Source organism: Ovis canadensis, chromosome 1, assembly GCF_042477335.2.
Source record: "Ovis canadensis isolate MfBH-ARS-UI-01 breed Bighorn chromosome 1, ARS-UI_OviCan_v2, whole genome shotgun sequence".
Taxonomy (NCBI): Eukaryota; Metazoa; Chordata; class Mammalia; order Artiodactyla; family Bovidae; genus Ovis; species Ovis canadensis.
In genome coordinates this window covers 38,660,275-38,676,496 of record NC_091245.1, presented here as the reverse complement: position 1 = coordinate 38,676,496, position 16,222 = coordinate 38,660,275, and the positions used below count along the sequence as shown (strand labels likewise).

Genomic DNA, 16,222 nt, shown 5'->3' with positions numbered 1-16,222 from the left:
CTTCCAGGTATTCAGGGTTTCTAAAACCTGACCCCCAAATACTTGTTTAACCATTTCCTGCCCAACACAAACCCTCGGCTCTAATCAAAATTATTTATTTCGAAACCCCACTGTATACTTTCCTAATGCCATTTCATTATTTCTAGAATGCCTCCCTAAACCTTTCTGCTTGGTAAGGTCCTATATATACTTCAAGGTAGCACAGGAAGACTGTACCTCTTATATTATGACATGAGAGCCATGTAATTAATTTTTCTTACACTAGGTTATCGTATGATGATAGATCTCCCTTTAGAACTGGGGTTCTTATTACCCTTTGCCAGTCTTGTGAATCCTCTGGAAGTACGGTAGTGCTATTAAGGTATATATAGAAATGAGGAGAATGTGAAAAAGTAAAAGGGAGGACCAGCAGAGGCAGTAAGGTTTTGATGGATTTGTTATTTAATAAGTTGAGTTTGAACAGGCTATAGAATATCAAAAGGAGAAATGGCAGGTGGCAGTGGAAGAAGGGGAAGAAGGTTAACTGGAGAGAGAGAGATACCTAGAGTTGGGAAATGTATTCATGGAAAATAAATGAATCCATGAGAATAGATAGAATTTCTGAGGTCCGAATAGAAAAGATGTTTGAATATTGTATGTCGGTCCACAGTGCTGAATGCTAGGAAGAAATAGGGCATTAAAGATGGACTCAGGGACTTGCCTGTCGGTCCAGTGGTTAAGACTCTGCATTTCTACTGCAGAGGAAGTGCAGAATCTGCATGCTGCGCTGGCTCAGCCAGAAACAAAAGCAAACATGGGGAGTAGTAGTACTGTGGAAGCAAACTAACTGAAGGTCAGGTTTGAGAAGAGAATATTGTTATTAGTAAATAGTAAAGAAATCAAAGGGAATGTGGACTGAGAGGTCACTGGATTGACAGTTGTGTTGATGGTGCAATTAGAACCCTTTTGGGAAATTAGTGAGGACTGAAGACATAATTTTGTGAAGCATAAAGAAAAAAATCCTTTCTCTAACAGAATTCTCTCTCAATCTGAGCTTTATATGCAGGAAACAACTCAGTATTCCTGAAAGAAACAAAATGCAGCACATTGTATGAGAATTTAAAAAAATTGGAAAACAGAGAAAAAATTGTTATATTAAATAACATTATTTTGCATTTGAAAGCTTCTACTTTTGGGGGGGAAAAAGGCCATTTTGTCACTCTTGCTTTCAAAGGTCAATTTTGACAGCTTGAATGTGGTTCTGAAAATGAAAATTAATTCCTGCCTTTATTCCTTTGTATGTTTTGGAACAAAATATTTGTGTAGGATCCACATAGATCATAAATATTTGAATGTGTCATATACTAAAAATATATATTGAACAGTTTAAAATACCTAATGGTGAATATTTATTGATTAATGTGAGTCACTACATGACTTGGACACAACAACTGTGGAAAATTTTTAAAGAGATGGGAATATCAGATCACCTTACCTGCTCCTGAGAAACCTGTATTAAGTCAGGAAGCAACAGTTAGAACCAGACATGGAACAATAGACTGGTTCAAAATGGGAAAGGCGTACGTCAAGGCTGTATATTGTCATCCTGCTTATTTAACTTATATGCAGAGTACATCATTCAAAATGCCGGCCTGGATGAAGCACAAGCTGGACTCAAGATTGCTGGGAGAAAATATCAATAACATCAGATATGCAGATGATACCACCCTTATGGCAGAAAGTGGAGAGGAATTGAAGAGCCTCTTGATGAAGGTGAAAGAGGAGAGTGAAAAAGTTGGATTAAAGCTCAACATTCAGAAAATGAAGATCATGACAGTCAGTCTCATCACTTTATGGCAAATAGCCTGTCTCATCACTTTATGGCAAATAGGTTGGGAAACAAAGGAAACAGTGAAAGACAATTTTCTTGGGCTCCAGCATCACAGCAGATGGTGATTGCAGCCATGAAATTGAAAAACCCTTGCTCCTTGGAAGAAAACCTATGACCGACCTAGACGACATATTAAAAAGCAGGGATATTACTTTGTCAGCAAAGGTCTGTCCTGTCAAAGTTATGTTTTTTCCAGTAGTCATGTATGCATGTGAGAGCTGGACCATAAAGAATACTGAAAGCTGAAGAACTGATGCTTTTGAACTATGGTGTTGGTGAAGACTTTTGAGAGTCCCTTGGACAGCAAGGAGATCCAACCAGTCCATCCTAAAGGAAATCAGTCCTGAATGTTCATTGGAAGGGCTAATGCTGATGCTGAGGCTTCAGTCCTTTTGCCACCTCATGGGAAGAGCCCACTCATTAGAAAAGACCCTGATGAAGGGAAAGATTGAAAGCAGGAGGAAAAGGGGACGACAGAGGATGAGATGGTTGGATGGCATCACTGACTCAATGGACATGACATTGAGCAAGCTCCGGGCGATGGTGAAGGACAGGAAACCCTGGCATGCTGCAGTCGATGGGGTTGCAAAGAGTTGGACATGACTGGGTGACTGAGTGACAATGATGACAGACTTTGGCACTACCCTTTTTTCCTTTTTTAAAAAAATTAGTCTTTAAAAATTAAATTTAATTCAAGATTTTATTTCTCTTTGATGATTTCTTTAGAAACTTAAAAAAAATAAATACTGCCAAAAGATATTATGGTCAGAATATCCTCTAATAATCCTTGAGTATTTACAATTTAAATTATTGAAATTAGAAATAGCATAATCATACTCCTATTAGATGTCAATAAAAAACTACAAGAATGTAAATGTCTGTAATGTAGAGGACTGAGTCTTGGAATGAATTTGGAAATGTTAATATTCCTCAGACTGTTTGTTTAATCATTCAGTAACTTTTTATGATTCTTAATTCTCTTTGAAAACCTCCAAATTAGTGTTAGACTCACACTGTGTCCAAGGGAAACAAATTATTAAACTTTAATTTGATGCCACAAACACATTCTTTCTTACTGTATTTTGACAAGATCACCTTAAAATTGTTTGTTTTTCACAACATTAGGAGTTAAAATATGTATAGAGTCCAGACAATATGCAATGTGGGAGACCCTGGTTTGATTTCTGAGTTGGGAAGATCTGCTGGAGAAGGGATACCCACTCCAGTATTCTTGGGCTTCCTTGGTGGCTCAGCTGGTAAAGAACCCACCCGCGGTGAGGGAGGCCTGGGTTCCATCCCTGGGTTGTGAAGATACCTTGGAGAAGGGAACGGCTACCCTCTGTACAATTCTGGCCTGGAGAGTTCCATGGACTGTGTAGTCCATGGGATCGCAAAGAGTGGGACATGACTGAGCGACTTTCACTTTCAGGAGTTAAAATATGTATAGAGTCCAGACAAGTTAACAAATAAGGTACAGTGATAGTTGATATTTAAAGTCAGTATGACTTAGCAGTTATGATCTACTATATTTAACAGTGTGAGCCTATTTCAATACAGTATTTCATCCTGCTTCATTTTGCCTCATAAATAAAGCATACCGAACATTTACTCCAAATTATTTAGTAAAATTAGTATCAATTTTAAAATCCATGTTACTGATTTTCACATGTACTGTCAACTTATTTAATTTTAGTTTTGAAATTAATATTACATCATTTAAAAATTGTACAATTATTGTTTATATTTATTCAAGTTTAGAATTTTAGCAAGAAAAGTATTTTTTTAACTGAGGAATTTGTGCAGTTAGCTAACATGATGACTTTAAACATAAAATTTTTTTTATGTTGTTTATTTAGAATGGTTTTTGAAATTTCATCCATTGGTTAAAATTTAGAATCAGATTCTAAAATTTGATTCACACATCACAAAATATATGTATAAATGATTGTCATAAAATTTTGATTGAGAATAAATGGTGTTCTTTGAAGTGATGTGATACGTTTAATATTAACTTGGTAGTGGCTTTAATATAAAGAATTTATTTCTAAGCCTTCTATTAGAGGTTTAATACTGGATTTCTAAGCCATTGTAATATGGGATGAGTTTAATGTTTAATAATTTATTGGCTTTTACATTTGCCTCAGTTCATTCATAATTTTCTGAATCTGATGGATGTATCAGCATTTTGGTTGCTTTGATGGAGTACAGCCTTCCATCTTGAGACTTCCAGCATATTCCTCCTTTCCTCTCTGGCTTAGCTTTTGCTCTTGGCTTGTTGTATTTACCATTTAGGTTGTTTTCCCCACATACATCATGGCACCACCAGCCTCCTAAAAAGGATAGATACACAGTTTAATAGATACAGACACATATATAGTTGCTGTTATTATATTTACCCGGTGAGTGCATCTGTAGTTATATGCATAGTTTCCAATTTTAAATGATTTATATGTCTCATACATCTGATCAAAAATAAAATATCTGAGAAAGGTTAGAGGTGAAATGCATAATTGAACTAGAATCAAATTACCACATATGTTATGAGACATTTACATATAGAGAAAATGTTTATTTTGGATGCGTATTTAAGGGGTTGACATTGAAAGATATTAGCTCTTACTCTGGAAAGATACTTTGAAGATATGAAAATAAAGTTTTGATATTAGGAAGAGGATACCTGAATTACTTTCTGGACAGTTGAAATGTCCTTTTGCTTTGTGATCCCAAGTAGAAAACATCAAGTCTTTGTGTTCCGGAAATGCCTTGGGGCCATTGCCAGAAATCTCAGCTAGATGTAGTGTATAGTTGGTTTCATGATCTCCCAAGTGAAAAGAGTATTCAGTGTAATACTTGTCTTTCCAGTCTTCTAGCTCGATTCGCAAGATATAGTTAGATTGCTTTACTATGGAGTATATCTTTTCTAAACCCAACCAAAATTCTCCTGAAAAAAAAAAAAAGTTGCAGAAATCTGTGGATTGTTAACTGTAGTTGAGGCAGTGACCATTTATTTTGAGAGTTTTTGTTTTAATTTTTTCGCTGTAAGGAGCTTAACTGTTTTCATCTTGAATCCTTTAGAGTTTCTTAAAATATTTGTTTTAAAAACAGTTTTATTGAAGATAGTTATATTACAACAACTGTGAAAATATTAATGGGCCTACCTAGAGTATGATTATCCTTTCTAAACTGGATATTATCAGGCATATTTCACAGGTGAAACCTATTAGACTATTATAAGTATTTATAGGGTTGGTCATTGGTAAAATGTTATCTAACTTTTGGATCTTTATGTATAGTGGCTTTATAATCAGCTGGGGTTTTTTTTTTTTAATACCCATGTACTATGCCCTTTCCCCTAGACCTAGGAAAAACATAAATAAAATTCCACATATGAGATATTAGTATAGTGCTTGGTGTGTACTAGGTTGTCAACAGATTAATGTAGAAAGAGTGATGGTACTATGAAGAGATTTGTTAAGTATTTCTAGAGACTTGGATAATAATGTTATTTTCCTCTCATATAGTCTTGGCCTTTGATATTTTCTTGGTATATATATTTTCCTTGTAGAAAAAGAAGGAAATAAATTTAAAATTTTTAAATAAAAAGCATTATTCTTAATAACTTTTTGCTGCAGTTTTAAAAATTTTATTTGGAATGAAAAACATAACATAAATACAAACAGTTCTCTTTAATTACTACAATTAATCTCTCTTTAATTATCCCTTTTATTAAAGCATTTAAGGGAATTTCTTTACTGCTGTTGAATCAGTATATTTCATTTTAAGAGTTGCAAACTACAAATGGCTTACTTCCTTGAAGAAATAAATGAGTATTCTGGACTGTCACTCTTCGGAGAAGACTTGAGCCTACAAAGCATATCAGTGATTATACCTTTTAGTTTGGGATTTAATTGGTAGTTTGAATCTAAAACTGTTTAAGTAGTCAAATAGTCCTGAATATTTAAAAACTTGCCATAATAATGGATGTTACCCATTTTATGAATGAGTACATGGCATAACTCATGGATTTTTATAATGTGCTTTTTGGATTTTAAACCCCTATCTTATTTTTATTTAGCTTATTTTATTTTTTACCTTATTTATTTTGTGATCAAATATAATTTGCATTGAATTACCTAAATTTATTTTAAACCACACATTGTATAATATACATTTATAATATTTAAATTATTGAAATCTAAGCATTTTCTTAAGATCTGACAGTTGACAGCTTCTTTGTACCTTCCAACTTCCAAATAGTTGATATCTAAAATGTTAATAAGAAAGCAGAGTGACCACTGATAAGGATGGTTTTCTTTGTAGCTCATTCATAGGATTTACTACTTATTTGAAACATATAGTACTTTTAAATCAAAATTATCTTTTAAAATCATAATTATGATAATCAGAAGCCATCCAATTAAATTGTGCTTAGTATATACATAGAACAGACATGTAATTATGGAAAGTATAATTCAAAAAAAGACAATTGTAATAAGTTCAGTACTTACAAATGTGTAACTATTTGCTAATAATTTCTAAGAAGGCTGGGACTGTACCTCATTCACTGTATTTCTAATGCCAAATCCACAATGGGCTTTATTAATAGATTCTTAATAAATACATTTTAGTTAATGAGTGAATTAATGTATGAAGTCATCTTACCATCAAGTCTCCCAAAACCATACTTGTAGTTTTCCCAGGTTTCATTGAAGTTTTGTGATCCATCTATTCGATGTTGAATTAATGTCCATGAACTACCTGAATATAATGAACAAATTGTATTTTCAGTAGACTGATGCTGATAGTTGTAACAAAATACTGTTTTTTTGTTTGGTTTTTATTGGTGGCTGTGTAAGGTAGTTATTAACATTGTGATGGTAATATTTTATTATTTATTGTGGGCCCAAGAAGTTAAATGAAGGGCAACCAGTTAATTTGTCTTAATAAACTTATTGACAGCAGTCATTTTAGATAATTTTTTAGATAAAAGGATGGAGAACATTGAATGAATGCATAAGTAAGTATATAAATAAGACAAATGTATGTACTAGATCTAGTACAAATGTATGTACTAGGTACAGATATATATCTGACTGAGCGACTTCACTGTCACTTTTCACTTTCATGCGTTGGAGAAGGAAATGACAACCCACTCCAGTATTCTTGCCTGGAGAATCCCAGGGACAGAGGAGCCTAGTGGGTTGCCGACTATGGGGTTGCACAGAGTCGGACACGACTGAAGCTATTTAGCAGCAGCAGCAGCAGCAGCAGTCTTACTAATAGGGAGTGAGTAACCTTAGCTTACTTACTATTGTGTATTTGTCTTAGGCTGGTTTTACCTGATTTAACATCACAGTAGACATTAAAAACTTGAGAGTTGCTAGGTCTAATGGAGTAGATGCCACTTGTATGTTTGCCTTGGTTATAAATGATGGTACAGTCAGCAGGAATGTCTAGAATCAACAAAATGTTATTACATAAGGTGCATTAGTAAAGAATGATATCTTTAGAGCTTGAGATTTTAGTTGAAATTCTATGGAATTGTGACTATCATCTTTAGCCTTTTTTAGTAATGTGTTATTGAAAAACTATTTTATGCTAAAACATTTTTATTAGATGGCATGTTATATGAAGAATATCAAATAGTTATTGCCAAACTGATTTCTTTTTGAGAAAGTGACAAAATGAGAATTTTAAGTGCCCTTTCCCCTAGACCTAGGAAAAACATAAATAAAATTCCACGTATGAGATATTAGTATAGTGCTTGGTACGTACTAGGTTGTCAACAGATTAATGTAGAAAGAGTGAACATATATAGAAGAAACTAACAAAGACCTTTTGTTCCTCTATGAATTACATTAAAAATAAATGTGCTTTGAAAATATATCATTTTGTTGAAGCTTGGTTGAGAATGGAGACTTTGTCTCCCCATCTTTTTGCTTTCTGTATGGAAAGTAGAAACCTTGAAGAGAATGCCATAATCTTTCCATGCATATTCAACAATTGTTGACATTTTACCTTATTGCTTTATAAACAAATATGTACAAATATGAATTTTATTGTGCTATTTGAAAGTCATTTGCAAACATCATGACCCTTAATCCCTTAGATACTTTGGCATGCATCTCTTAAAGGCTCTTAAACATGAGATTATTCTCTTATATAACTGTAATATCATTTTCTATCTAAGAAAGTTAATGATTATTACCTAATAGCAAGTCTATATTCATATTTCTCTGATTGTCTTAAGAATGTTTTATTGGGTTTAAAAAAATCACTAAGATCCAGTTTAGGTTGACACATATTTGTTGAATGTATCTCTTCACTCTCTTTTAGTCTAGAACTGGCCCTGAGAATAGGGATTTTTGATGGAAATGTCAAAGATAGAAGAAAAATTTGATAGTAATAGCTTCAAGACAGAAACGCAGCAAATTATCTTACCGTCATGTTCTACATTTTTTGTTTCATTCAAGTGAAAAGAGGGAGTAGTTCTTGGTGCTCTTGGTTTAGAAGAAAGAGAATTTTCTGTGGATTCTTTAATACCAGTTCTTCTCAACTGATAAAAGAATACAAATCTACTTTAAAAATTTTGAATATTTAATTAGGGGAAATCTGAGTTAATAATATGTTATTGATTTCAATGATAACAGGGATAAATAATGCTGTATGTAGTATACAGACTTCCTGTTCTCAAAATATTTAATCAGGCACATTATTTAATGAGTTTAAAAAATAGAGAAAGATATCAAGACAAAAAACAGAAATTGATCAAAAAACAGCAAGACCAAAGGCAGAGACTTTGGTTAAAGTATTTTAATATGTTCTATTTATTTATATGAATGTAATATATATTCTGTTAGAACATATGTATTCTGTTCAGTGACAGAGGCAGATTTCAAATTTCATAATTCTCAGTCTTAAGAAATAATAATAGTAATTTGAACAAGGTTGCTTTCTTGATAGTTTTTGACATGTAAATGTATTTGTAGAGGTAGCAAATTGGCAGGTTTATTTGTTTGCTTTTCATATATTCAATATTTCATTGTTGTGCTGGGTTTGCAATTTATTGACTGATAGTGTGGCATTGATGACTTGAAAAAAGCAGAGTATGTAATATCTTGTGTTACTAATGTTAGTTTTTTGATGTCAGCATAAACGGCATTTCTTAGGATATAATTCACTAGGCTCTCTTGTAAAGTTCACTTATTGTGTGTTTGTCTTTTCTACTGAGTGACTGTGGTCTTAGAGTAACTTAACTTGAGAGTTTGGTTTGTAAATTTAAATTTGAGTAAGTTGTGTCAGATGATCTAAGGCTTCTTCCAACTTAGAAATTTATTGTTTTAAATTCTTCATACATTTTATTACTAGACAAGATGTATACCATTTTCTAATAGTGACAGTTTGCTTTTGTAAGTAGGTTCATTTACTCATAGTAAAATATGTAGGAAAACAGAGAAGAATAACATACAGTAAGAAGGAAATTATGGAAATTAAAACTAGTTGGAAAAAACCTCTTTTTGGACAATTAGCAAAAATACCCTACTAAATAATGATTGATAAATTAGCAAAAGTAAGTTACTAAAATGATGAGTCATAAAATTACTAAAACATAATGTGTTTGTTTTGTGGAAATTATATTATTTGTTTTATAGTCCTTGGCATCTATTTTTTTAACCAGTGTCTTCAAGTCAATTATTTTTGAAATTTCTGAGTGGCTGTTTAATAGTATTATTACAATTAATATTTTTGAAGTATGGTAGTATATATATATTGGAATGCTTAGATTTTGGCATGGCTTTATTCTAAACAGGTATCTCCCTTCCTCACCTAGCCAGTTATTTATATGGTAGATTAAATTATACTGTTGGGTATTAAACTTTAATTATTAGGCATGTAGCTTCTAATAATTATAATCACAGCAAGTTTTTATTGACTTGTTTGTACTAAATGTGACATTACCTTTATTAACTCAGCATGTATTGATTAAGTGTTTACTATGTATCAGACAGTGTTCTATATTGTGGGGTCTACAGCAATTAAAAAAAATGAGAAACTTCTGTACGTATGGATCTTACATTCTAGTGCAGGGACAGACAGAATAAATAACTAAATATATATATTATATTAAATAAAGGTAAGTGTTAAGAGAAAGAAGAGAGTGATGAAAGAGGTAGCAGGTTTCAAGCATGGGTGTAGGGGATTGTAACTTCTGATTAAATGATCTGGGAAGGATTCTTTGAGAATTTTGTATTTGAGAAAGACCTAAAGGGAATAAGAATGGGCCATGCCAATACCAAGATGAAGAGCATTCCATACAGAGAGCAACATAGGCAAAGGCCCTGAGGTAGCAACTTGTTTGATGTGTTTGAGTAGCAGTAAAAAGGCTAGTATGACTATAGTAGAGGAAATGACGTCAGTGAGATGATTAAGAATTATCTGAGTCTTCTTGGGCCACTGTGAGTGAGATGTGAAGCCATTGTGGGGTTTCAAAGAGAGACATAGTGTAATTTAAATTTTAAAGGAATCTCTTTGGCTGCTATATTGAGGATATACTTTGCATGAATTCTTTCTTTTTTCTCACAGCCATCCTATAAGACAGGTTCTCTTATTGTCTACCTAGAGTATGTAAGGAAACAGAGAGGGAGGAAACAGAGAGGGGTTAAATAATTTATTCAAGGTCACACAAAAGTTTTAGAACCAGGATTCAAACCCAGGTAGTTTACTAGCTTCAGAGCCTGCAAACTCAACAGTCATGCTGATGTGATCCTTTTATTCATTATCCAGCTATAATTATTGTAAATAATTTTAGGGTCCATATTTTCATAAACCTTATTTTTATGTAAAAGATTGGACATACTATTAAGATATTGACTTACCTGATTTTCTATTTCTTTTATTTGACTTTGCTGTTGGTTTAACTGTCTGTATTGTTCTTCCACAATCTGAAGAAGGTCTTTAATGCTATTATCTTGCTGTTCTACCAAAGTCTGTATATAGATTGTAGGTTGGTTAGAGATCTCTTTCTTTCCTGTTAAACTAGACTTGTAAATTTCCTATAGCACTGTCACAGTCTAATTTTTTAAACTAATAGTATTTTAGAAAAATGAATACTGGCAAACCTTTTCCCATTTCATGCTTCTTTCACATAGTACACACTTCTGTTTTTGTTTTTTATTTAAACTGTACCATCTCTAAAATCTGATTTCCTGAACTTTAAACTACTTCAATTACATGGAGGAAAAAAAACCCCAGCATTTTAGTGTTTTCCATTTACTGTGTTACTTTTATACATTTTAAAGATAAAGTCGTTACACAAGTTATATTCCTTTAGCTTTTTACTTGCCTCCAGTAATTCACAATCAAATTGTAATAGTTTAGTGTTCTAAATTTCATTGCTTAACTGACTTGTAAGTTTCATCTGATATTCAAAGTTCAGTTATTTTCATAAATTTGTTAGGGAAACAAAAACCAGCTTGAAATTATCATGGGAAAATTTATTTCCTGGAGGCTTTTTTTTCTAAAATGAGAAAAATATAGTGTTTCAGCAGTTCAACTAAGTATTTCAAGTAGCATGTCTTAAAATTATTCTTTTGAAAAGATTCACATTGAAAACTTAATCATGCTCTTTAGTTTTTACTTACTTTAAGTGAAGTTACTTCCAGGTGTTCCTGAATTTGAGGTTGATTTTTAATTAAATTGGTTAATTGGTCCTCCAGGTATCTCACTTTCTGTTGCAGTAGAATTTTCTCTTCAAGGAGACTTTCGAGTTTTGAGTCAAGTTCAAGTGACATGTTCTTCACTTCTTCATTTTTGACTTGCAGTTTGGATGTCGCTCTTCTAAGTTCCTTTTCTTCCTCTTTGATTTCATTGGTTTGCAGTGATAAGTCATAAAAGGACTGATCAAATATGTTGAGTTTTTGAAATATGTCATTAATTTGGCCCTTAGTCTTATGAACAAAGTCTTTAAGACCATGTCCTAACTGAAGTAGGCCATTGGCTAAAATTTTTACATCATCTAACATAGCAAATCTTGATTTTGGCTCTGGAGATATAGAATCAAGTGATGTATAGTCTTGGTCAGTTCTGGAAGAAATAACTAGAGGAGCAATAAAAAGAAAGAGCTTGATAGTGTACATTTTTATCCTAATTATTCACTTTCAAGCGATTTGGAATTTGTTTTTTTCCTGGGAGCATACGAAGACTTCTGAACTCTCTATATAACACTATTTGCCACAGACACAGTAAGGTTGGCAGGTCAATATAGTTAATCATTAAGCTGTGTAAACTTGTATGAATGTAACCTTCCAGACTGAGTTAGATCAATGTTAAATGAAATCAAAGAAATGAGCAACAACCTTAATTGATTATTTAAAATGGTTATTGTATTTAATTTTGCTGTATTGTAAACTGCATTTTTAGTGTTAGGAGATCTACCTATTTTTAAAAGCTCATTTTAATTTGTCATGATTTTTAAAGAGATTTACAAGTAAATATCAAACTCTTCTGACAGATAAATTCATCATTAAAGCTGAGGAAAAATTAATGAATCAAGTATGCATTTCCTAAATTGTATTTTAGTTTTTTTTGAAACAGTGATGATCCCCAAAAATGTGTTCTCTATGAAGCCTTCCTCCACATGTGCAGGTGATGTTAATGCTGTATTCCTATGCTACTCTGTATGAGCTAATGTATGATTATTTATTCCTTATTATTTGTCACTATAATTATTTGTTTGTATATTTTTTTCTTCAGATGATCTATCTAAACCGTGTTTGTATATAATCACAAAATCCATATCTAAAAGGTATTTCATCCTTTCTCTCTGTCATATTCTGTCTCTGTGTTCTAGCCTCTTTCTCCTGTACCCACTGGAAGACCAATAGATTATGTGGTTCCAGTGTCACGAATTATTTGCCCATTATAAATTTTTCTGTAGTTTGTGAACTTGGGAACAGTATTCATGATCTAAATTTAATAAAACCTTTCTTTTGATCATTTAGCATTAAGGGCTTTTGGATAGAATGGTTACAGTAGATGTAGTAACCCATCGTGGTTAAGAGTTTCATTCTGGAGAGAGACTGGCTGAATTGGAATCCTGACTCTGCTGTTCTTTAGTTGTGTGAAATTACTTAGCTTTTCTGTATCCCTTTTTTCTTGTCTATCAACTGAAGATAATATATACTTTATATAAAAATTTATATTTTAAAGCACTTAGACCAATACCTAGTGTTTAGTAAATACAACATGGTATTATGTTCTAGCTATTCTTTTGTAATTAGAAAGTCAATGCATTTATGTAGTAGTACAGTAATATTTTATTGATAAATATTATCTGATCTTATGTTAAGATGACATAAGTTGGGAAATTTTTCTAGAATCTGGGTTTTCTTACTTTGGTCTCTTGAACCTTGGTAAGTACAAGGAATTATTTCTTTGGTTTAGCTTGTGTATACTTTTTCTAAGTGTCCAGTATAGAACAATGTAAGTATTTCTGTTTGTAAGAGAAATAAAGAATGCAAGAAAATAAAAGTATACAAATGCTTCCAGTAGTGAAGAAGAAAAGCAAAACATTTTTCCTTCGTTTTCATTTTCACTTTTCCTTCCACCACTGGTACATGCTGTGAAATGATAGAAGTGTATGTTGAACTAGTGAAAAAATTTGAATTTTCTCCCCCTTTTGAAAGGGATATGTTAGTGTTGTGATCATTGGTCATGAAGAGCGTGCTTCGAAGCTTGTCTTAATTGAACTGTCTCCTTTTCTTGCTTGAAACTATTGACCCTGATATTTCATCCACCTTTTAGTTGAGGGGCAGTTGAAATGGGCCGACTTCTTGTCTCTATTGTACTCTAGGCTGTTTATTGGTAAGATCTGTATCTGTTTTTAATTTATATTCCATAGAGCACTTCAGTAAATTCCTTATTGAGAAACAATAAATTTTTATTGAACGAATAAGATAATGATAAGTCTTAACATGGGAGTTTTTCAAACATAAAATTTGCATGTAATAGATACTCCTTTTTAGTATTGGAGGTACTTTACAATAAAAAGAATTTGAAAAGTAGTCCCTTCCAGTGCATGAAAGTAACTGGATAATAATACCAAAGAAAGACTATGTGTAGGAATTTCTTTTTATTTTAGTTAATATGCTGGAATATTAATACTTTCTGTTGAAGTTATGGTTGTAATGCCTCACATATAATGCTAAGAGAGATTAGAGGCAGTGGTTGCATATTCTTGGTTTATAATATTGTCTTTGGGTAGAAATATCTGGGTAATTTTTTTCTTATAGTAGTTTGACATGTTATAAAATAGAATTAAAATAAATAAATTGTCTAATTACAAGCTGTGGAAGAGTGGCAACATGGGAAATGTAATGTGTTTAAACAGAAGCCTAACCAGATATAACCAGTAACGTTATAAAAACTTAAAATTTTTATGCCTAAGAAACTAAGCAAAATTAAGACCTAATTTAAGGATTCCCAGTTTCTATGAACTAATACTCAAAACTTCTTAGCTGCATGGAATTATAGGACATTTAGGATCTTTGTTTAAAAAGTGAAGCAAAGTCCTTTATCCTCTCCCAGGTTGTGCAATCTTATGGAGATTTGACTTCCAAATAAAACACAAGGCATTTTGGATCTTGTATCCCTGTTAATTTGAATATAGTATGTCCCTACTAATTTTTTCCTTTTTAAATGTGGTCATTTGTTTTTGAATTAATATGTTTGGTAGAAAGACTAAAAGTAACTGAGAAAAATATTTATAAATAGAAATATTTATATGAACTAATGAAAAAGTAATATATTAGTTTCCTTTTCTTCTAGAATAGTACTGGCCAATGGAGATACAATGTGAGTTATTTATGTATAAAACTGAAGAGATGAGTGAAATTCATTTGAACATATGTTTTATGTATCTGATATATCAAAAATTACCACTTTAACATACCAGTATGAAATCATTAATTAGGTATTTTATGTTCTTTTTTCATACTCTCTTCCAAATCTAGTGTGTATTTTATGCTTTCAGGATATGTCAGTTAGAACAGGTACATGTAAAGTACTCTGTAGTCTCCAGGCAAGGATATTGGAGTGGGTAGCCATTCCTTTCTCTAGGGGATCTTCCTGATCCCAGAATCAAACCTGGTCTCCTGCAACACAAACAGAATTCTTTACTATCTGAGTCACCAGGGAAGCCCTGTACTCTCACTAGACTGTATTATTGGACAACAAAGGTCCAGAAGGTGAGTGACCTTTGAAGGAATCATTTTATTTACCTTAGCATTTTTTCCCATGTCCATTAACTGGCATTAATAAATGTTTAATTTTTATACTAAAAGTACTTAATGTGGAAACCCAGGTATTTGAAAATCTTTAAAAAATAAAAATCCTCACTCTTCACTGTTAACATTTTGGGGTCTATCATACCAGTTCCCTTGGATGACTGGCTAAATGTAATTTTTATTTAACACAAATGAGAGTATGTTATATATAGCTCTTATTTTTTATGTATGTACATTGATTTAAGACTTTAACATTTTAAAATTCATTTTCATATGAGTGCCTGTATATTTACCATATCCTTTTAAGTGGCTTGCACAGTGTTTTATTATATAGATGCACCTTAATTTAATCATCTCCCTATCAATGATACTTTAAGTTGGTTGTAATTTTCTGATTATAAACAATATGCATAGAAAATATATTTATATTTGTATATAAATATTTTCATATGATAAGTTCATAGATGTTAACTTTCAAAGTAGATTTCTCTTTGCAGATTATCCTAAAAGGATTATGCCAGTTTACATCCCTACCAAAAAGATATGAGAGTTTCTTTTTTCTCATTAATTTTTACCAATATTTTGAATGAGCAAGACAAAAAATATTGATAAACCTGGGGCAGATATATCCAGTTGATTTTGCTGTCTCTCTGTCTTGCTGTCTTCGTGAATTATCTGACTATTGTCTTAAGTCTCCCTCTCCCCATCAAACTCCCTGTCCCATGTTTGTTTGTCTCTTTCTGACCAATTTTAGGAATTATTTACATGTGATGGATATTAACTCTTTGTTATCTATGTAACATCAGTGTTCTTCCAGTTTGTCCTTTGTCTTCCACTTGTGTTTTTGGTATCCCCTGCTCTGTAGAGGCTTTAAAATTTGTCTTTTATGATTTTTTGTGGCTCATGCTCAGAAATGTCTTCCTTACCTATAGAATATGATCTCTTTAGTGCTTTCCTGTTAGTTTTATGGTTTTATTTTTATTATTTAAAACTTGGATTTAATCTGAATTTATTTTGAGAAAGTGGTGAAATAGGAAATCAGCCTTAAAAAAGGCTAGTCAGGTATCTC

General features: G+C 32.2%; 2 protein-coding genes across 9 annotated transcripts in view; one reads left to right on the top strand and one right to left on the bottom strand.

Annotated features, from left to right (window-relative positions):
* DOCK7 (dedicator of cytokinesis 7) overlaps nucleotides 1-16,222 on the top strand; it is a 190,676-nt gene that overhangs the window by 69,723 nt on the left and 104,731 nt on the right. The window lies entirely within an intron of this gene.
* ANGPTL3 (angiopoietin like 3) lies at nucleotides 3,960-12,114 on the bottom strand. 2 transcript variants are annotated; one of them, XM_069593184.1, is made up of 7 exons: nucleotides 11,512-12,114; nucleotides 10,747-10,857; nucleotides 8,312-8,426; nucleotides 7,210-7,323; nucleotides 6,533-6,628; nucleotides 4,548-4,811; nucleotides 3,960-4,200 (listed from the first exon to the last, which is right to left on the bottom strand). In XM_069593184.1, the coding sequence occupies exons 1-7, from the start codon at nucleotides 12,004-12,006 to the stop codon at nucleotides 4,016-4,018; spliced, it is 1,380 nt and encodes a 459-aa protein (XP_069449285.1). In that variant the 5' UTR covers nucleotides 12,007-12,114; the 3' UTR covers nucleotides 3,960-4,015. The 2 variants fall into 2 exon arrangements, with proteins under 2 accessions (XP_069449285.1, XP_069449296.1); XM_069593195.1 differs by lacking the exon at nucleotides 10,747-10,857 and having other exon boundaries at nucleotides 11,512-12,113.

What these genes read in the sequence shown, in the direction of transcription:
- ANGPTL3 (XM_069593184.1), bottom strand. Translation starts at nt 12,006, where the DNA reads ATGTACACTATCAAGCTCTTTCTTTTTATTGCTCCTCTAGTTATTTCT. An exon ending in TGGAAGTAACTTCACTTAAA is followed by an intron (nt 10,858 to 11,511) that starts GTAAGTAAAAAC and finishes ATCTATATACAG; the next exon opens with ACTTTGGTAGAACAGCAAGA. An exon ending in CTACTGTGATGTTAAATCAG is followed by an intron (nt 6,629 to 7,209) that starts GTAAAACCAGCC and finishes CATTATATTCAG; the next exon opens with GTAGTTCATGGACATTAATT.